This window comes from Agelaius phoeniceus, chromosome 6, assembly GCF_051311805.1.
Source record: "Agelaius phoeniceus isolate bAgePho1 chromosome 6, bAgePho1.hap1, whole genome shotgun sequence".
NCBI lineage: Eukaryota > Metazoa > Chordata > Aves > Passeriformes > Icteridae > Agelaius > Agelaius phoeniceus.
Genome location: NC_135270.1, coordinates 660,761 through 682,841, shown reverse-complemented (window position 1 = coordinate 682,841; position 22,081 = coordinate 660,761). Strand labels below are relative to the sequence as shown.

The following is a 22,081-nucleotide window of genomic DNA, read 5'->3' as shown; positions in this document are numbered from 1 at the left end:
GCAGTGTGACCCCTTCTGATTCCCAGGCAGCTCTATTTAGCTTCCAGCTCAAAATGCCAAATCAGTACAAATATTTGAGAGTAAGGAATAAGATCCCTTGGATTTGAAAGAACACCAACATCTCATCCTATTGCTTAGAGAGCTGCTCTCCTGAGGCCTATGTCAGAGGACCACTCTTTTAAAATCTCTGTATGTGTAACACGTATTTAAAAATAGGTGTGAAAAAGAGGTTGCATCAGGTAGCTTGGGCTGCTCTGAACATCGCTCTTGGAGGCTATTTTTCTTACAGAGCTGAGAAATTCTTGTGTTTTTTGGCAGAGAGAGGAAAACAGAGCTGGCCCGGTGGATGGAGAAGATGGGGATTAGAGTATCAGAATCAGAACTCATGGAACACCAGTTTGCCACCTTGCCACCAGCACCTCAGACTCAGGTTTGCATCCTGGCTTTTTATGGTCCAGCTTCACCAACTTTTTGCTCTGGATCGCACTTCCCATCCCCAGCACGGGGCCTCAGTAATTCACAAATATATCCTACATCTCACCTGTGACCCTCTGTAGGGAGCTGTGCAATATAACTGAATCCTTAGAGCACTGCTTGCTTCATGGAAGTTGTTGAAACACTTGTGCCCTTGTAACATGAGGTAGCTGTTGGGCACAGCAATCTCATTCCTAAACACTGAAATTTAACAGCATTTTAGTAATTAAAAGGCAGTATTTTTGGTGCTTAATTTTAGCCTGGTGTTGCTATGGAAAATAAAGAGCTGTGCCTTCCCTCCTGCCCTGGTTCCTGAAGAGAAAATTGAAAGCCGTTGCTATTATTTCTCTCTGCAATATAAAGCAAGAAAATTCCCAAATAAAATGGCTTTTAGTGTTGTGGTACACAAAAGAAGAAAGCACACTGTAAATTAATTATTCTCCCTAGACTACATTATTATGAGATTGAGATAAGCTTTGACCTTTGCTGCATCCATTTGCATAATGCAGCACACAGCACCACGCCATTGTGGATTTTTCATCATTGCCTTGTGCTGCTACTGATAGTGCAATGTGTTCACTTCAAATACTGCATTGTGTGAATTTTAATTGCAAACATACTCTTCATGTTACATGTTGGACTAAAGTAGCGCTGAGTACAATTTATCTCTTAATACCCGCTGGCTTCTGGTATCTAAAAGACAACCAGGACTGGAACTGGATATTGAGAGCACAGGATATTGATCATTAGAAGGCCATAGAAATATTATGCTTAACTGGGGAAATTCCTGCAGAATAAGATGTTGGCCCTAATTTTCACTGATTGCACTAAAGAAGCTCTTTTTTTTTTTTTTTTTTCTCCAAATCCAAAAGAGGAGCACAGTTATACTTTCAGGAATTAATCTCCTTGTTATGTACATGACTAACTTTGGAAGAGGTGGGTTAAATGATGAAGTTATTAATCAGCATGTGCAGACAAAATGAAAACAGTTAAGAAATATTCTTTATTAGTAGGATACCTTAGATACAGGTAGTAAAATGGTGTGCTGGGCTGGCTGCTTGGCAAATAACCAGAATGGACAGATGGTTTTTCATTATCTGTTATATGGAAATACTAGGTTTGTAACAGTGTGTTTTGTGTTGATGCTTATTCATCTGTGAGAGAGTCATTTTCAGGCTGCTTGTCCAGGAAACATTCTACATCTTCCTTTGCATCTGCAGAACAGCTGCTTTAGCTAGGATTGTCATTGTTCAATTTCTGCGAAGCTGCAGGCTGTCCTAATGTCTTCCCAAAGCCAAAGAAATGAGTATAAAATAGGGTTTTGGGGCTGGGATCCAGGGTTTACTGTCTATGAGCCTTCTTTGTTTTGCTGTGTAAAATCTTACTCCATGCTCACTCTATTCCTGCTAATATATGATGTCAACAATTAGCACAGAAAAAACAGTTTCTCTTGGTAACAGTTTACAAATGGTGGGGGATACGTTGAGTTTAGGTAGTCATGCAACCCGTGTGTTTGCTGAAAAGGAACATTGTAAGCAATAAGGCTTACAATGGTATAAAATCTTAATAGCAAATAGTTAGTTACTCAGGTGGTTACTCTGGAGAAGGTGGTATAAAATCTTAATAGCAAATAGTTGGTTACTCAGGTGGTTACTCTGGATTGGTGGCTGGGGATTTCACATCTACAGGACATAAAAATTAGAAGTTGTAAATTACAGTGTCTGTTTCAAAGCCTCAGCATTGAAGTTGCACTAGGTAAGGTGCAGAGTTCAGGTCTTTCAGGTAATCAATATTTAATTTCTCATGTGCCAATAATGCTGGTATTTTTGTCCAATTCTGCCACCCCTTGCTGTTGACTTGCACTCCTTGCAGTAGCTATTGGGAGCATAAACCCATGTCACAAGCTTGGAGAGAAGCTGTGGAACAGTCCCATGGTTGCCTCATGTTTATGGTGTTTCCAGGGGCTGGAGCAAACTCAGGATGAATCTCTCTGAAGCGCACACAGGTATCCCGTGTGTGGGGCAATACCACTCCTTATACAGTATTTTTCACTTTGCAACTTCATCCTGGTGTTAATTCTGTGAGAGATACTGAAGATGAAGAGGAGTATTTTTCACGTGATCGTGCAGTAATGTGAATGTGTTTTGTTCAAAACATCCCTCAATACGAGTGCATTCTATTTGCTAAAAATGAGAAAAATGCCTGCAGCATGATCATTTCACTTTATCCTGTTCTTTTGGATAATTTCAACACAAGGTTATCCTGATGTAAAATTTTCTCTAATGTGGTGATTTTTCAGACAAAGATTTTTAAGTCACAAGAACACCCTAGTACCATTTTTGAAATGGTAAATAAGTGTAGATGATGAAATAATCGAGGTCAGAGTCAAGGGTTTTTTCCCATTTTGGGAAGGTTTAACCTCATTCCACCTGCAGACTGTGTGTTTCAGTGGATGTTGCTCTTGAGAAGCAACGGTCACGATTCTGACCTGAGCTTTTCTATCTGTTGGATAAAATTATCTCCTTTGTCTTGGCTCAGCAAGGAATTTTGATGTTTCTGTGAACCTTTCTCTTGTGTTCAGAGTTTCATTATTTCCATCTCTCCGTTCCAATGAGCACGTCCTTCCACCTCTTAACTTGGTCAAGGCTCAGCTTGTAAGCATGTGGAATGAAACATTCAATCATGCACACCCTACATCTTAGCATAAAAAGACCTTTTTCCTATGAAATATTTTGAAAATTCTTGGGAATAATTTTCAAAATTTGAAATAGAAGAAAGAGCCAGTAACACAATATCATTTAATCATTTAATAGGTTTATGTATTAGGGTTTGACTCTTAGCCAGAGATATTTTTCTTGGCAGCCTGGCAGCTCCACTGTGGAACTGTGTGCAGGTCAATTCCCTTGAGAAGGATGGGTAAATTGGCTCCTGGGAGATGGGCACTGCCTGGCCCCGATGCTGCAGCGTGCTTGGGGTCAGGCTGGCTGGCTGACTGTCTAATAATAGTGTGTAATAACATAATACTCTTTTTAATTGCTGATAAATAAGATTTTTCAAGTTAACTCTGTTTCATCAGTGACCTGCCTGACTTTAGCCTGAGCTTTCCAGTTCCTGCTTTTCTTATTTTCTCTCCTGTCCTTCTGAGAGGAAGTGATGGTGGCTGGAAGTGTGCGGCCAGGGGGGCCGGGGTACCACAGCACCCCTGCACACTCAGCCTTGGAGATCTGGTCAGGAATCTGCTGCTGGGTCTCAGCCTTCCAGTGCAGAGCCTGGCCATGCTGCCATCACTGTGCTACACCAGGGAGTTCTCATCTGTTGGGTCCAACTCAAAAGCAGCCTTCATTTTCAAGAGGAATTCTTTGTGGGTGATGCTGTGAGGAATGTGGTGTTTACACTCACCCCATACTGGCAGTAGAGTAGAACAACTCCTGACTGATTTGGCAAGGAAGACCTCGTTTTTTCTTCACTAAACCTAAAATTCTTCACTAAAGCAAAATTCACAGGCTGGTGATAGCTGTCTCTACAGTGGAAAATATTTATTGACTTTATTGACAATTTAATAGACTTTGTCAAGCTTTGTTGTTTAGTTTCTATTGATCCTGAGACACATGGGGCTGCTTTTGCTTCCTAAGGGATTAAACTGGCAAGCACTTAGAATCAGATTTGGGGAAGGTGGGTGCAGAAAACTTTCTACTTCACTTCTGAAAAGCAGAGTAATAATTAATATTTCAGATAGAAATGATAGCATTTAACAAAATATGTGAAGTTTTTATTATGTGGGGTTTTTTTAAAAATCCTGGATAAATGAAATGAGGCTTTTGGAGATAGCATGAGCTGGATTTTCTATTGAGTTTGGTAACCTCTGATTCTGCTCTCCTTTCTCTTTCTGGTGCAACTTGTAGCAAACTTATTAGGTCAAAGTATAATTTTGTAAGAATTATTTTTCATTTTGAGCCTTTCCCACTTGATGTTGGGGAGGGAGGGGAATGGAGAAAAAATAGCTCCTTTCGCAAATAGAATTGGAATTTCATACTGCTGATCTGAGCCTTTCTAAGATTTCACTGAACACTGGGTCTGGTTGAAACTGAGGGGACTACTCATGACTGAGGTATGAAAATTACATTTCATTCCCTGGATTAGGAGTTTTCTCTTGCCCACAAGAAAGTTAAGGGGAAAGAAAGAGAAATGGGTTTAAAATTTCCTGTGCTGTTTTCAGTTTGCTCACCTTTCTGGAGATACCTTAGCAACTGTAGGACATCTGAAAAACTTTGAACTGTGTCTTTATGTTTGAGGCTCTGTTGGACATGGCTTTTGTTACGATGTTCTTGTGTCAGTACTTTGAACTTAGCCAAGCAATGTTGGTATCAGCAGTGACTCTGATTAAACCTATGCCTTTCTAATTAATAATGCATTCTTCATGAAACAAAGAATATATTTCCCCGTGTTTTTATAACCTGATGAGTCTAAGACTGAATGAAGTCAATGCCAAGCAGCTCTAAAGCAAAACACTGGGTTTTAATGTGTTTCAATGTAGGTTATGAACAAGGAAATAGACATTTATTCTTAAATTTCAGCTACCTTTAATTACTTACTCTATGCATATTCCAATTCAGATTGATGAATGTTGAACCAAAAGCAGACCTAAAAGAATTAATTTAAATTCTCCTAATTCAGAGGCAAACTGTTTCTATAGCTTTGTTTTGAGGGGTTTTTTGGTAAGGAAATGGCAAGTATTTATTTATCCAGCTCCCTCCACGTTTCCCACCATCATTATTCCCAGGGATCCCTGCAGGGATAAGTGGTCTCTGACCCTCACCAGGGTGAGCTGCAGGAGCCTTGCAGCCGTGCCTGTGATTTCTCACAGTGGCAGAACAACTGCAACAGCACAGAGACATTTTGCTAAAAGCTCCTACTGTTCCCAACAGGTTATTATACAGGCAGAATAAAATGCTTTCTTAAGGACCAACCACATTTTTTGTCTGCCTGAAAGGTCACATTTCTTTCGTTTTTTTTCTCTTGTTTAGGTGAGAGATAAACAAATGAAGATGAAACTCAGAAGAAATGTTGAAAATAGCAGCTGGCAGTACTTCTGCGTGAGTATCTCCATTTACACCTCACCTTGCTCTTAGAGACCTTTGAACTCTATTTAAAATGAATTTTGATAGGTGGTGGCTGCTGACTATCTGCATTTCTTCTTCCATTTGTTTTCTGTGCTTGTTTGGCACCACTGCTGAATGTCACCAATAAGGGAATTGATGAGGAAGAGATGAGGAACCAAAACCCATTCTTTTTTAATCCCTCTCTGTTATGCTGCCCATCCCAGGTTTTGTTGTTGTTTTTGGTTTTGGTTGTTTTTTCAACTTCATTCTGCACCCCGTTCTTACTTTTCTTCCTGTGTCCTCTCTGCTGCCCCTCCCTCTTTCTGCCTCTCTCCTGTGACTGCGGGGCTGGGGAGGAACTTCTGGGGGCTGCCCCCCATTCTTGCAGCAGAGTCCCTTTTGGGAGAGATGTACTCGTGGAAAGGGCTTGAATAAAGCACCACTCTGCTGTCCAGGGCAGTTTGATTCCTTCTGTGCCTTCTTTGGGGGTGAGGAAGTAAGGCTGAGCGAGAGGGGCTGGAGACTTGGGGCCTCTGATTTCATCTGGGGCACTGCAATGTCCCTAGGAGGGAGAGCCAGGCTGTAGCCATGACATTTTCTGACAAATCCTCTCCTTAGCATTTTTTCTCCTGAGAGGCCTCAGGAACAAAATGTAAACAATGATTATCTGCTGCTGTGGAATGCTGCAACAGGTGCATCTGTGATTGGTCTCATGTGGTTGTTTCTTATTAATGGCCAATCACATCCAGCTGGCTCGGACTCTCTGTCCGAGATACAAGCCTTTGTGAAATCATTCTTTCTTTTTCTATTCTTAGCCAGCCTTCTGATGAAATCCTTTCTTCTATTCTTTTAATAGAATATAGATCATAAAATAATAAATCGAGCCTTCTGAAACATGGAGTCAACTCCTCGTCTCTTCCCTCATCCTAAGACTCCTGTGAACACGGTCACACCAGGCTGATGGAGGAGCAGGTGAGTGGGGAATGAGGGGGGGTCATGCTGGGTTACCCTGCCCCAGAGGGACCAAAAGCTGCCAGAAAATTCACACGGAGGGGTGGGTGTAGAACACCAAAACCTGTCAAGTTTTTCGTTTTTGTAGGTATGGGCAAAGAATTGGAATTTATCTCTAAAACCATTTGGAAAGAATAATTTGGAAATAATCTATCCATTCTATTGTGTACAGGAATGCAGGAAACTCTGACTAGAGATGCGTAGTCGTTTTGAAACCAATGTTATAACGTTTTTACCTGGGAATGAACCAACCAAGTGCCCTTAAACCGCAGGAACAGCTGCTGGGGCTGAAGGGAATCAATCCAAAATCAATCCCCGGCAGCTTCGGTCTCCGTTCCCTGCCTGCCCCAAGGCGCGTCCAGCCCGGCCCGGGCAGGGGGGCGGTGCTGCCACCTTGTGGGCACAGAGCGGTGCTGTGCACAGAGGGGAGCGGTGAAGCACAGTGAGGAGTGCAGAGGAGCGCGACCGGGCTTGAGCGGCCGCCGTGCGGGGCGGTGGCTGGGAAGAACGAGAGCGGCGGGGCCGGTTTCGGCGGGCGGCGGAGGCGCGGAGGGGACAGAGCTCCCGTTTCAAGCCGGCGAAGCGCCCGCGTACCAGGATCCTGCGTGAGCCGGGTCGGGCTCCAGCCGCACTCAAGATGGCGGCCGCGGCAGGACTCCGGCAGAGGCGTCGCCGCCGCTCCCTACCGCGGTTCGCGGGGCTCCGGTGCCGCTGACCCCGCCAACCGTTTTCTCCCGCCGGGAAAAGCAGCAGAAAATGGCGCTGAGAGCGCGGGATCGGCGTCGGGACCGGGTTGAGGCAGCCAACAAGAGAAACGCCTGTGTGAGGAGCGGGGGATGCTTAAGGGTACCACAACAAAGATGGCGGCTCAGCCGGGAGTGGCTTCTGCCAGTACCAAAGATTGCGGAGAGGAAATCCAGGAGAAACGGCTGCTGGCATCCTGGGCTTGCCAGGCAGGTTTTGTACTTGATTGCAAGGCAGTTTTCCTGCCTCTGCAAGGGGTGAAAACTGGAAAGGGGGGACAAAAAAGGGTCACTTTTTACGCCACACCCAAGATGGCGGCTGAGGGCGGCACTCACTTGCCCTTCCAATGATGGCGGCAGTGTGCTCATGCGCCTTGGGTAGGGGGAAGAGAGGGCGGTACAGGAAATACCCCGCTCCGTCTGATGGGAAGAGTGCTTTCTCCTGGGTCTAGGCGGCATTGAGGTCGCAACGAGTTCCAAATTATCCTTGTGCCTCTCCTGTTGTGACTAAATCGGTGTTCCCTGAGTGTCTGCAGCTCCCTGCGTGTGGAGGGAAGAAGCCTGTGCTGGAGAATGGGAGGAAGGTCCCTGCTGGTTGCTGTGTCCTCGGTGGGCACAGAACTCTGGCCAGATGGCTTGGTGAGTATTGAAAATGTGAAAAATGCGTATTTTGGGAGTGGCTTTTCGCAAATATTAAAATGAATATGATATGCGTTGTGTTAGAAAGTAATGCTGTATTAATTCTCTTCAATAGCGTGTTAAATATAGTTTTAGGTTATAACAAAATGTTAAAATAGAAACTCTGTTGTGTAGGAGACTTTTTTTAAAGAAAGGACTCGCAGCGAGATAGCAGCTACAGGAGACCTAAATCTTTCAGAGAAAAAGAATTTATTGCTCTCTTATTAGAAGAAACTAACTTCTTCCTGCCTCGAAGGCGCCGTTAGGATTCAGAGGAAGAAGTTGATGATGTTGACAGATTCCTGTGTCTGCATGGAATTTATTCCTCATGTATGAGATGTATGAATATGCAACAGGCTGTTGTTTTTAAGGGTTAATCCTTTGTTAATGGGGGTCCTTTTTCGGGCTTATGCTGCCCAGAAAAAGGTACCCGGACTGTCTGTAACTCTTTGTCTCTATTGTCTCATATTGTCCTAATTTAATTTGTCCAAATTATTAGTACTCTGATTGTATTACTGTTTTTATAAGCATGTAATTACTGGTAGACTTTTAAAATTTTAAAAACAAGTGATTGGCGTTTTTCATAGGATCACTCCTGCTTCCTTTTCACTGAATTGTTGTAATGAGTCGTCAGCTTTTAGCCAGCCTCAGTTCCGTTTCTTTTTCATGAATCTTTTTGGTTGTTTCGATCCTGAACTTGCCAAACCCTTAATTTGCTAAATTAACCCTGAGAAGGTTCCACAAGCCAATGCTGAGGGGATTGGGGATTGGATAGTTAGGATCTTATGGCCTTTCAAGGGTTGGGTTCACCCCCTGATTTTGGTGCCAAGGGAAACTCCAAGTTAACACAGATCAAAATAGGAAACAGTTCCCTCATCAAAGTCAGCTTTCCAAACCTCTGTTCAGGATCCAAAAGAAATGGGAATGCCCTTGGCAAAAAAGGGCATTTTGAGACAAAGCAAGCTTAAAATGCCTGTAAGCAGGAAATCCAGGAGGAATGGCTGCTGGCATTCTGGGCTTGCCAGGCAGGTTTTGTCCTTGATTGCAAGGCAGTTTTCCTACCTCTGCATGGGGTGGCACCTGCATCCCACCGGAAAGGGGAGAGAAATAATTCCCCTCCTTCCCTGGCCCAGCCCTGGAGTGGGAGCAGCTTGCCCTTATCCTGGAGTTCTCCTGCTCCTGCCCAGCATCCCTCTAGTACCCTCATGTGCTTCCCAAGCTCTCAGCACTGATGGATCTAAACAAGGAGAACAATCCCTGTTCCTTCTCTTCTCCATCCTTGATGTTCCTGGGCCCTGCATCTCCCTGGTTATTCCCTGTCTGACTCCTCATCTCCATCCCACCTTCTCCCTGGTCACATCTGAGCCTGAGATGTGTTCAGCAGCAAATCCATTCCTTTAAAGGAAGCCCAGTGCAAAGAGCATCCAGCTGCAGGTAAGTCTTCCTGCATTTCATTTTTCTCTGGCCAGTTTTGGAGGGTTTCCCTCTGTGCTTTCCTGTGACCCAGATGTGTCCCTTCCTTTGTCCAGATCCAGTGCCAAAAGATTGAACAACTGCTGAGTGGGGTCTGGGGTGAGAATGGTTCTGCTAAAATGAGGGAAAGAATGCTAGAAGAAAAATGAGCTTCCTTTGAATGTCTGGAATAAAAGCACTGGGAAAGGGCACTTTTTAGTTCAATTTGGTGCCACCTCCCCTTTTTTTATGGCTCATACTCCATGGTGAGCAATCTAAGCCAAAAGATGAAATGCAGGAGGCTTTGATTCTGCAGTGAGCTTAACTTCCCTTTTCTCCTCTCTTTCAGGACAAGGAGAACCACTGAAGTTGTCCTGGCCTTGCCAAGGTGTTTGAGCTGCCAAACCCAAACTGGTCCTGATGATGGAGGACTTAAGAAATTACTCAATCCAGCTAAATGCTTTAAAAAGGGAGATGGTTTGGTTATAGAAATATTTCTGCCTGAGACTGGGAAGAGATTGGGAAAAGTTAAACCCCCCAATTCTGCATAACAGCACAAGGATTTTTTAATTCTTTGCCTTTTTTTCCCTTCCTTTGAATGGGTTTGTTTGTTTCCCCTTGGAGACTGCACACATAATAGGCAGATTTTTCAATTAAGCCATTTTTTCCCACTTTTAGTCTTCAATGGAGCCCAGGTGCCAATTGTTTGCTGCTTGGTTTCTGCCTTCCCTTTCCTGCCTACAGCTTAAGCCCTTTCTCTCCTTCCTGCTTTTTGGCCATCACTGGTCATGCAGATGATGCTGATGCAGATGGCTGATAAATAATTATCAAACAGCTTGGCAATGGTCTGTATCAGCTATCAGTGACATTAAAAAATGCAGTATATGGACCATCAAGCAATGAATTTAGCAACAGTTGGATAGTAACTAATCATCTTTCCTTTGAAGCCCTCTTCATAGCATATTTCCTTATAAAGGGAAAGCATTTGGTTTTTATTTTATAAAATACTACAAATCACCAGCAGCCAGCTTAAGCGAGCATGGCAGACTGACAAAGACATGGTAATGTTTTTTCTTTTAAATCCCTCACAAGCCCATCCCCTACTGGGGAGGCAGCTCAGCGAGTTTCAGCCCACAGCTGCCATCCTGTGCTCATGGAGAGCAACCTCTCCAGCTGTCCCAGCCTCAGGAAAGCACAGAAGAGGGCTTTACACAGATCAGGGATTAAGCTAGACCCAGGTTGGGCTCAGCTCAGTCACCATGGCGCTGTCAGAGGCCTTAAACCCTTTTTCTATCGGATTGATTGATGGTGGTTGTGGTGCAGCCACTGTGTTGCTGTCAATGTGCTCCCCTGCAGCCTAGCCTGACATGGTGAGCAGGGGCTTGGGGTTCTGTCCCATGTGTTAAACATCAAACCAGAAGATAAAACAACAGCTAAAAGCCCTGCCCTGCCATGTGCCTCACTCTGCACCACTGCTATGAGAGGAGGGTGAAAGACCCAGTCAGTTTTAGCTCTGTAAAGCAGCTGCAGAGCAGTGATGAGTGCCTGAATCACATCCCCTGCATCCATCAGGGGAGTGAGGGCAGGGAAAAGGGCAGAGAAAGGGAAATAAAAAACCAACAGAGCCACCAAGACTGGAGGATGTGAGGATGAATCCAAAACTGTGCTCTCCAAGAACTGAAAGAACACATTTCTTAAAACAAGACATCCAAACTGGAATGAGGGACTTGCACTCTTTCCAGATCTTCCCAGCACCATAACCCATTAAAAAAAAAAAAAAAAAAAAGCCATCTGTGGAAATGGGATGCTCCTTTAAGCCTGGCAGAGACTTTCTCCAGCACCGCAAACCACCCTTCCTGTTGCTCTTCCTTTACCACTCAGGGCTGAGCCATGGAGACATGCTTCTTTAGTGTGTGTGTGTGTGTGTATTTCAGGTTTTTTTTAAACCAAGAAAAAAAATCAATATCATATTTTAAAAAGAACCCCCAAAACTTTGGGGAACCTGGGCATAAATGTCAAACAAAACACAAAGAAAGACTGAGGTACTAATGGATCTTAGAGCAGCAGTGGTGGGGTGGGAGGGAAGAAATCTAGCAGACAAATTTAACACCATTGAGGAGGGTTTATGCACAGTGTTTTCATTGCAAGCAGCATTTAGAAGTGATTTATCATATCCCAGCACCCTCCTTCCCTGTCAAAGTGATAGGCAGAACCAGCAGAGCAGCTCTGAACACACTGTTCACTACCAGGCACCACCAACAAATCCAGAACAGCTCCACCCTTGGCCAACCCTGTCCCCTTGGGCCTTCTGAGAAGCTGGGATTTAGGAAAAGGCCTTGCAGGGGAACAGTGTTTCAAATGTCAAAGGCTTTAAAAATCTACAAGGCTATGAAAGAACATTTCAGGGTTTTTTTTCAGCTAATTCTTTAGGAATTTACTTGGAATAAGCTTCTTCCCCAAGAGGGATTTCAATTCTACACATGGACAAAGAGGAGAAAACATGAATGCAGTGTTGAGACAGCTGCGTGCTGAGAGCAGTGGTTTTAAGGTAAGGCCCTTGTATATCCGGGAGGGTGAAACCTCTGTGTTCAACCCTCTGGGATCATCACCTGGGCTTCCTGTGCTTCTCAAGCTCTCAAAGTAAAATTGACCTAGCAAACTCATCTTTGTCTCAAACCTAATCCCTGCATCATCCTTCAGGTGTGTTTCCTCACAATGAAATTGGAGTAGAAAATGCTTTAGGAGATGCTTTGCAGCCCCTTCTTCCCCAAAGGCCCAATCTGCTTTAATTTTTAGGAATGCTCTTCAAGCACAAGGTTTGGATGCGGCCAGTGAGACTCACATTTCAGAAGGACCATCAATGGTCTGATAAAGACACAGCACTTTGAAGCAGGCTGCTGGGACTGAGGAGGATATTTGAAAGCTGTTGACATGCAGTTCTAGCAGAAGTGCAAAATGAAATGTAATGTAGTAGAAGTGGAAAATGAAATGCTGTTAGACAAGGCTGCTGCCCAAATTGGCTCTGCCTGGATCCACCTGGCCTGCAGCACAGCCTTCTCCCTTTCTCCTCACTGCCTTCTGCTCAGCACCGACCCAAACCTGGGCTATTTCAATTCCTGTCAGACACAGAGCAGCTGATGGGCAGCAAATGCAGCCTTCCCAAAGTGGCTGCCCATGGCCCGGCCTGCAGGGCAGAGCTCAGGGAGGAGGTGGCAGCTTCCTCGGTGGCTTTTCATGTCCTCTCTCTGCCATGCAGACACTGGCATGCATGGCACGGCTCTGTTTTGGCAGCCGGTCCCTTGGCAGGGCTGGGTGAGCGCAGGGTGAGTACAGGGTGAGCTCTCTGCTCCTTGCTGTGACACCTGGGCTGGCAGGGATGACACAGTGACCTCGGCCGGCCCATGCTGCCTGTGCCATCACCTGGCACTGACGTGTTTGATGAAAATCCTTTTGCTGGGATTTTTCTCCTGAGAAGCCTCAGAACAGAAATGGAACCAATAACGATCTGCTGGCTGTGGAGTGTGGGCTGGAGATGGTTTAGCAACAGGGGCATCTTGGATTGGTCTCCTGTGCAGTGTTTCTACTTAATGACCAATCATGGTCCAGCTGTGTCGGGGCTGTGAGCAGTCCCAGGTTTTTATTATTCATTCCTTTCCAGCTTTCTGATGTCTCCTTGCTCTTTTAGTATAGTTCTACTTTCTCATTTTCTTTTAATATAATAGAGATCATAAAATAATATTTCAGCCTTCTGAAAGGTGGAGTCAAGATTCTCGTCTCTTCCCTCGTCCTGGGGACCCTCAAACACCGCCACAATCAGCGGCCGAGCGGGTTTGTGTGAGCCTCTCAGTAACCCTCGGCCGGTCCCGAGTCGGCAGACACCGGGGGGCAGCCCTGACACGGCCGAGAGCGGGGAGACACTGTCTGTGCCCCGAGGGTGCTGAGGGCACCTGGGCTGGGGGGAGACATTGTCTGTGCCCCGAGGGTGCTGAGGGCACCTGGGCTGGGGGGAGACACTGTCTGTGCCCCGAGGGTGCTGAGGGCACCTGGGCTGGGGGGAGACACTCTCTGTGTGTGCCCCGAGGGTGCTGAGGGCACCTGGGCTGGGGGCAGACACTCTCTGTGCCCTGAGGGTGCTGAGGGTACCTGGGCTGGGCCCCTGTGTAGCACAAGAGACACCAGAGACAGCGGTAGAAGATAAAGGGCTGACTCTTAGCAGGGGTTAATCCAAGGTTTTATTACGAGTCCCAAAGGGGCTCCTGCACCTCAGGGGCCTCCTGCCAAGAGCCCCAGGGAGATGTGCCAAGGTCACATTTAAAGGGAGGTGGAAACCCAAAGTAGATAACATTTTACCAACCATTAAGTGACCCTAAGGGATGGATGCTGGGGCATAGACATACAGGACAGCGTATGGGGCAAGGCTCGGGGGGCTGACCCCTGGCCTCTGGCTAATCACTGGACGACTTGGACCGAAACTTCTGCATGGAGGGGATGGGAGGCTGAGTGATTGACAGAGAGCCAGGGTCGGGGTTTGGGGATGATCTCATCCCGGGAGAGGGATAACACAGGGAGAAGGAGGGGGGTACAGTTTGGGATAAACCATTTGGGAAAAATATGGGGATACAAAACAAAACGACTTCAAAGTATTATAAAGTATAAAAATGCACTACAGCAGGTTTGGGCAGCACCAAATAAAATTTAATAAAATGCTTTAAAAATAAAAAAATTAAAAATAAAAATTAATTAAAATTTAAAAAAAAACAAAATTAATTTAAAATAAATTAAAAACAAAGTAAAAACTGTAAAGGGCTGTAAGAGTTCCATAAAAGGTAGTGCTGTATTGCAAGACCCTCAAACACCACCACAATCACCAGCTTGAGTTGGTCTGGGCAGCACTAAATTAAAAAAAAATAAAAACCTTTAAAAATAGAAAAATTAAAAATAAAAAATAAAATTAAAAAATTAAATAAAACTTTAAAAATAGAAAAATTAAAAATAAAAATTTAATAAAAAATAAAATAAAAAAATAAAAGCTTTAAAAATAGAAAAATTGAAAATAAAAATTAAAAATAAAATTAGAAAAATAAAATAAGCTTTAAAAATAGAAAAATAAAAAATAATAAAAAATAAAAGCTCTAAAAATAAAAAAATTAAAAATAAAAAATAAAAATAAAAAAATGCTTTAAAAATAGAAAAAACTTAAATAAAAAATAAAATTAAAAAATAAAAAGCTTTAGAAATAGAAAAATTAAAAATAGAAATTAAATAAAAAATAAAATTAAAAAATAAAAAGCTTTAGAAATAGAAAAATTTAAAATAAGAAGTAAATAAAAAATAAAATTTAAAAAATAAAATAAAAATGCTTTAAAAATAAAAATTAAAATTAAATAAAATTTTAAAAACAAAATTTATTTAAAATAAATGAAAAACAAAATGAAACCTGTAAAGTGCTGTAAGAGTTCCATAAAAGGTAGTGCCGTAATGCAAGACCCTCAAACACTACCACAATCACCAGCTTGAGTTGGTCTGGGCAGCACTAAATTAAAAAAAAAACCTACAAAAATAGAAAAATTAAAAATAAAAATTTAATAAAAAATAAAATATAAACTAAATGCTTTATAAATAGAAAAATTAAAAATAAAAAGTAAATAAAAAATAAAATTAGAAAAATAAAATAAAAGCTTTAAAAATAGAAAAATAAAAAATAAAATTAAAAAATAAAATTAAAGCTCTAAAAATAGAAAAATTAAAATTAAAAATTAAATTAAAAATAAATAAATGCTTTAAAAATAGAAAAATTAAAAATTAAATAAAAATAAAATTTAAAAAATTAAATTAAAAGCTTAGAAACAGAAAAATTAAAAATAATAAATAACTAGAATTAGAAAAATAAAATAAAAGCTTTAAAAATAGAAAAATAGAAAAATAATAAGTAAATAAAATTTAAAAACTAAAATAAAAAGCTTTAAAATTAGAAAAATTAAAAATAAACATTAAGTAAAAAATAAAATTTAACAAATAAAATAAATTAAATGAAAAACAAAATAAAAACCGTAAAGTGCTGTAAAGTACCATAAAAGTTCCATAAAGGGTAAGTCCGTAATGCACGACTGTCGTAAAACTGCCGTAAATCGCGACTGTCGCAAAAGGCGCCGTAAAGCGCGACTGTCGCAAAAGGCGCCGTAAAGCGCGACTGTCGTAAAAGGTGCCGTAAAGCGCGGCTGTCGCAAAACGTGCCGTAAAGCGCGGCTGTCGCAAAAGGCGCCGTAAAGCGCGACTGTCGCAAAAGCCGCCGTAAAGCGCGACTGTCGCAAAAGGCGCCGTAAAGCGCGACTGTCGCAAAAGGTGCCGTAAAGCGCGACTGTCGCAAAAGCCGCCGTAAAGCGCAAATGCCGTAAAACTGCCGTAAGGCGCGACTGCCATAAAATTGTGCTGTACAGGCTGGCGGCGCCCTGGCCGACACGGGGTGCCGTACAAGATGGCAGCGCCGTGGCCGTCGCAGAATGCCGTACAAGATGGCGACGGCCGCCCGAGTGGGCGTGTCCGGGGCGGGGCGCCGTGTCGACTTGCTGACGTCATTCGGCGGCACTCTGCCTGCAGTTCGCCGATGTAGACGGCAGGGGGCGCTGTGCCTGCAGTTCGCCGGTGCAGACGGCAGGGGGCGCTGTGCCTGCAGTGCGCCAAATCCGACAGCAGGGGGCGCTGTGTCTGGAGTGCGCCCATGCAGACGGCAGGGGGCGCTGTGCCTGTAGTGAGCCAAAGCAGACGGCAGGGGGCGCTGTGGCTGCAGCGCCCCGCTGCAGACGGCAGGGGGTGCTGTATAAATAGAGTATAAAGTATAAACTATATAGAAGAAGAAATAAAAGCTCTATGTCACCTGCAGCTGTAGAAAATTTCAGGCTCCCATGGAGGAAATAGTTTTCCTAAAATCATTACCCTTTGGGGGTTTTTTGCACTCCCCGGTAGCCTGAACGTTTCTACTGCTGCTTTTTCATTTTAAAACTAGAATGGAAAGCCAAGATTAGAAATTCAGGGAAAGAAAGAGAGAAAGAATTAAAGAGAGAAAGAAAGAAAGAAAGAAAGAGAGACAGAAAGAAATAGAGAAAGGGAGACAGAAAGAGAGTGAGAGAAAGAAAGAAAGAGAGAGAAAGAAATAAAGAGAGACAGAAAGAGAGTGAGAGAAAGAAAGAAAGAGAGAGAGAAAGAAATAGAGAGAGAGAGAAAGAGCGAGAGAAAGAAAGAAAGAGAGAGAGAGAGCGAGAGAAAGAAAGAGAGACACAAAGAGAGCGAGAGAAAGAGCGAGAGAAAGAAAGAGAGACAGAAAGAGAGCGAGAGAAAGAAAGAGAGAGAGAGAAAGAAATAGAGAGACAGAAAGAGTGAGACTAAGAAAGAAAGAGAGGGAGAGAGAAAGAAATAGAGAGACAGACAGAAAGAGAGCGAGAGAAAGAAAGAGAGAAAGAAAGAGACAGAAAGAGAGCGAGAGAAAGAAAGAAAGAGAGAGAAATAGAGACAGAAAGAGAGTGAGACTAAGAAAGAAAGAGAGAGACAGAGAGAGAGCGAGAGAAAGAAAGAAAGAGAGAAAGAAAGAGAGACAGAAAGAGAGCGAGAGAAAGAAAGAAAGAGAGAGAGAAATAAAGAGAGACAGAAAGAGACAGAAAGAGAGCGAGAGAAAGAGAGAGAGACAGAAAGAGAGAGAGAGAGAGAAAGAAAGAGAGACAGAAAGAAAGAGAGAAAGAGAGAGCAAAAGAAAAGGGAAAAGGAAAGGAAGAAAAAAAAAAAAAGAAGGAAGAGAAAGGAAGAAAAAAAATGAAAAAGGAAAAGGGTGAGAGTGAAAAAGAAAGAGCGAAAGTGGAAAAGGGGGTGAAAAACAGAGTGAAGAAAAGAAAAAAGAGTTGGAGTGGAAAAGAAAGGACATTCGGGAGGGGCGGTGCTGCCTAAGGTGCTTCCGCGCCCAGGAGCGAAGGAGCCGTTTGATCCCCTGGCGGGAGCGCAGCTCCCGGTGGCGGAGAACGGAGCGGTGGCTGTCAGTCCGAGACTCCAACTCCCGGCAGGCCCTGCGGCCGTAAAGCGCAGCGTCTGACGCAACGGCCGACGCGCCGTAGGAGTGGCTGGCGGCCCGAGGCGGCCGCGTGCCGGGGGAGCGGGCTGGGCGCGGGGAGCTCCCGGCGCCTGTGCCGCGCGGGACGGAGCCGCGGCAGCGACGCTGGAGGGGCGAAGCCTCCGTCCGGCCGCCCGCACGGAGCCGAGCGGCGCGGAAGGGGCGTCCGCCCGGCGCCTCGGCCTCGCTCAGCGGTCCCGGTGGCGGGGGCTCAGCTCGGGCGGGGCGCGCTGCTGCCCGCCGATGGCGGAGCGCCAGGCGGTGCTTTGCTGCCGCGGGCCGGGAGCTGCAGGAGCCGCCCCGGGCGAGCGGCGCCGGGCGCTGCCGCGGTCACTGTGCGGCGGCTGCCCTCGGGCTGGCGGAGGCGCGGGAGCCGCCGAGCTGCAGCCGTCTCCCTCGGGCCGCTGCCGCTGCTGCGGGCGGGGGCGGACGAGCGGCTGCGGAGGCGGCTCCGCGGCGTGCTCAGCCTTGCGAGCAGAGAGCGCTCGACATCGCTGGCATGACACGGCTGCTGAGTGCCTCAGTGCTCGTGGCTCTTTCTTCCACGCAAACGGATGGAGCGGCATCGCTGAGCAGTAAAACACAGCGATGGCCCGGAGAATGGCGAGCGCAAGGAGCGCCGGGCAGGATCCTTCTGATGGCACAGGTGCGATCGGCAAACTCAGCCCCTTGTGCCCCTGCCCTCCCGACCCCCAGGGGAAATGCTCTCCAGCCTCGAGCTGCTGAGAGACAAAACGTGTGATTTGACACTAGGGTCCGGAAAAGGTTTCCGTTTAGATTAGCAAATGCCTCAATTGTTCTTGGTTGCATCCTAGGATCGGTTTTAGGCAGTGACTTTCTACCGCTTGTCGGATTTTCTTGTGCAATGGTAAGAAAATAGGCAGGTCTGATACTGGTTTCGCTTTTTTTCTACTTCACGTTCCATGAGCTGCTTTTATCCAAGCAATTGTTTTAAAGTTCTACTGTAGGCGTTTATGGTTCACTTTTTTTTCTTTGCAGCACCCGTGACTTTTTTTTTTCCTCTAAATCGGCAGTGAATATAGCTGAGTAAAATTACCTTGGTTTTCTTCCTTCTTAACTGTTTTTATTGATAATCTTATTTGAATATGCAGAACAAGTGGGTATGTCCTGTAACATAGCCTAGCTTTTCTTGTTTACAGGGTACTCAGAAAATATTTTTCCCTTCGAGTCCCACTGAAACATTCTCCGTGCAATCTCCGTTAAGGTCTGTGTTTAGAAATAAGCCACCATCAGCTGAGATATTTGCCTGTGTACCTTTTCCTGTAATTCAGAGCTTGCGTTCTGTGGTTTTTATGATAAACCTATCACACATGTAAAAATGATTTTGCAAGTCTTAATCGTTGAAGGCAGCAAGAAGTGGTTTTAAAGCCTGTTCTTGAGCAGTCAAAGGGAAAAAGTGTGAATTTGATGCTGAACTTGTCCTTTTTCATTTGACTTGCCTTGAATTATTTAGGAAGAGAGAGAACTAGAAAAAGAGAGAAATAGAATTGGTTCTTGAGCCCTCCTAAAATGCTCCCCGTGATTCTGTGTGGAGCCCAAGTGAAGGGTGATGGAACAGAGCCCTGTGCTTTAGAAGGAAATCAATTTCAACCTGATCTCCACCCTGAGTCTCCCTAATTTCTGTTTTTAAAATGCAAACTCAGTTTAGGAAGTGTTGGGAGTTAGTATTTTGGGGAAGAAATGGCAGTTGCACAAACCGTTCCATTTCCCAGAGGCTCTGGGAAGGATTCATTTTGTAAGCGCTGTAACTGCCATCGGTTGGGGGTTCGGGGTTGGAATGTGCACTTGCCCTCCTATAAAGCACTCGTTCATTTGCATTTCAGTGCCAGGAGTCTGGAGAAACTGGAGAAGAGCCCAAGAGACATTTTACATCCTGAGATACAAAAGGTAGGAAGTGACTTTTCTTTGTTTGGTTCTTTTTCTTTATGATTTCCTGGAAATAGAAGTAATTAAGTATAGATACCAATGGTTTGTTTCTTCCAGTAGCTAATAATAAGAATAATAATAATCTAATACTACTTAAACTGTCTCTTTATCCATTGAACTGGCCATTTCAAATCCAAACTTGTAAACACAAATAAAACCATCATCCTTGTAGAATCTTTAATAGGAGGGGGCTAAAGATGCTGTTTTTGTTGACAGGATTTATTGGTTCTTGAAGGGCAAGAGGTGAGTACAAGCCTGACTACTTCTTGCTCACAGACCCGTCCGGTGAATACAGCTTTGTATTTTGATGGGCTTTTGATGACTTCTAAATCAATTGCTCGTTACAGTAAAAATAAGTCCTGTTTTTTTGAACATGACAGCAAAAATAACTTGAAGCACCAACTAAATAATAATAGATCACCAATTTAAGTTAATGATTTTATGCTATACTATCAAAGTTTAAAGGTAAATCATTATGTATTAGGAGATGGTATAAAATGTATGTTCTAATGCGTAGGATGTATGCAAAGATTAGAGGAAACAAATTTTTATGTCTTCTGTTTGACTGTTTACCAAATAACATTTGGTTTTATTTCCCAGGGATTGGTGAATTTTAAATTTGGAGTCCTCTATGCTAAGGATGGTCAGCTTACAGGTGATGAAATGTTCAGTCATGGTGAGGTTTTCACCTTCTCCTTAATTGTTTTGCTCATCTGAAAAAAAAAAAAAAAAAAAGGCAAGTTAAAAAAGGTATGTTTATTATTTGTTACCCTGTTCTGATCGTTTCCTCAGTATTTGCTGGAGCTCTGCTTACCCAAGCTTTGGGTAAAACAAGCTTTGGGTTCCTTCTGTCCCACTGGGAATTGCCCAGTTTGGTTGCATCTGGTGAAATTCAGCCTGAGCCCTTACAGAACCAGCTCAAACCACGTGAGAGCCATTCGCAGCTCTCTCAGGACACCCGGAGGAGGATGGGTGACGTTTCTGAGCATCTGGCAAGTGCACTTCTATCAAAACTCGGCCTGTGACATTTCTGGGGAAAACCCTTCTGTATCCTGAAGGGTTCCTCAAAGTCTGTTGAGGATCCAGTTAGCAGTTGCTCACCTGGATGGTTCCAGCTCCTCAAGTTAACACTTGTACTCTTGCCATGTAGTTTAGATCTATTGTAGTTTTGGTATTTTGCAAGATTTTACGTCTTTGGACAATAACGTGCATTTCACTCTTTGGAACCTCTTGGATCATTCTTTGGTGCAGCACCACCTAATGGGACACTTGGCTGCTGTGCTGAAGGGCTTGGTTACTGGAATTGTAAATCCCGGAGAGTTTGTCAGTCTTCTGTCCCCAGGGAGGTGTCACGCTTTGTTCACCGTTGCTCTGTTTGTCGGGTGCTGCTTCTCGTCGGAGGTATTAACTTCAAACTGCCCTGTTCTTTTTTGAACTTTTTTTCCTGGTTCTCTCCGTAGGGCAGGGAAGGACTCTCGTATCCCGGTCGTCAGACTCAGCGCTGCCCGAGAAGATACAGAGACTGTAAAAATCATAAGGAGCAACTAGGACTGCAGAGGAAACAAACTGGAGAGAACAAAAGGTGATATTGTTCTCCTTCCCCTGGATTAGAAACATCGACTGCGCTTTGATGCCGGTGGCTGCCAGGGGCTCGTTAGGTCTCTTGAGGCAGGTGTAGGTGTTCACTTGTAGGTTCTATTTTTTGGCAAAGGACCACGAGAGAAGTTTATTTATAGATCCAAATAAACATTCATCTTATCTGAACATAACCTGTCATCCCCTTTCTGACATTAAGGACTCCTGTATAAATACTTGGGGGGGTTTTCTTTGTCATTTCTGAATGGTTCCATTTTGGTTCCATCTACCTGCCGGATACTTGAACAAGTCTGAGTGGTTTAAGTGCATACTGCTTCCTTGAAATTCTGTTGGTCTCTGATTGGAACCCTTCTTGTACTGCTTAATGAAAGACTTCTGATGGTGTTTTCTTGCCTGTTTGTGTTTAAGGTCGTGCTCTGATGCATTTACAGAAGCCATGGCAGGAGAGAGTCAGCTGCTGGAGAAGAGGAGACAGTACTATCCCTGTGCAGCACAGAACTGTGCTGCTGCTGTGTCATCAGCTGTGTCTGCACTGAAAGTAGCCACCTTCACTTGTAGGTAGCTCCTTGGTGCTTTAGGACACGCTGAGGGATTTATTCCTTTTGGGATCCACGATGAGAATTCCCAAGAGAGGTAGTAGTAATAAGGTCTGAGATTGGAAAAAAGCCTGTGTCCTTGGAATGTTGTTGTTGTCGTCAAAAGTTAATTTTTCCTTCTTTCTTAGCCGGTAGTCAGCTTTTTGCTTTATTTTTTGTGGTATCAGTATTTGATTGTTTAAAAAATTGCTTCAGAAGAACTGCAGTGGCTGGCCACCAGGACCTTGTTCCGATTTGCCTATTTGCTTGTAGCTAAAACGTTTCCATATTGTTTATCATTCTATTGAAGAAACTGCTGCCCAGTCAACTAAGAACTGAACATCTCTCTGTCTAGGACATGGGGAGAGGATTTAGGTCATGTCTTTGTTTCCAGAAAAAAGTTCCAGTGTA

At 44.1% G+C, this 22,081-nt stretch overlaps 1 protein-coding gene and 1 long non-coding RNA gene across 2 annotated transcripts; both read left to right on the top strand.

Moving 5' to 3' along the window:
* The first annotated feature begins 213 nt into the window (after positions 1 to 213).
* LOC143694272 (uncharacterized) lies at positions 214 to 10,353 on the top strand. Its single transcript, XR_013182621.1, has 5 exons — positions 214 to 430; positions 5,499 to 5,567; positions 6,430 to 6,545; positions 6,757 to 7,966; positions 9,807 to 10,353. It is a non-coding gene; the product is annotated as an uncharacterized LOC143694272 (long non-coding RNA).
* A 5,604-nt stretch (positions 10,354 to 15,957) lies between these two features.
* LOC143694239 (uncharacterized) lies at positions 15,958 to 21,487 on the top strand. Its single transcript, XM_077179413.1, has 6 exons — positions 15,958 to 16,053; positions 17,557 to 18,198; positions 18,713 to 18,777; positions 19,397 to 19,460; positions 20,100 to 20,154; positions 20,960 to 21,487. Exons 1-6 carry the CDS (start codon positions 15,958 to 15,960, stop codon positions 21,025 to 21,027), a joined length of 990 nt encoding a protein of 329 aa, XP_077035528.1. The 3' UTR covers positions 21,028 to 21,487.
* Positions 21,488 to 22,081: the final 594 nt, after the last annotated feature.

Coding starts and splice junctions, on each gene's coding strand:
- LOC143694239 (XM_077179413.1), top strand. CDS start 15,958: ATGCCGTACAAGATGGCGACGGCCGCCCGAGTGGGCGTGTCCGGGGCG. Junction 16,054..17,556: donor TCGGCGGCACTCTGCCTGCA/GTTCGCCGATGT, acceptor GACGCGCCGTAG/GAGTGGCTGGCGGCCCGAGG. Junction 18,199..18,712: donor GGATCCTTCTGATGGCACAG/GTGCGATCGGCA, acceptor TCTTGTTTACAG/GGTACTCAGAAAATATTTTT.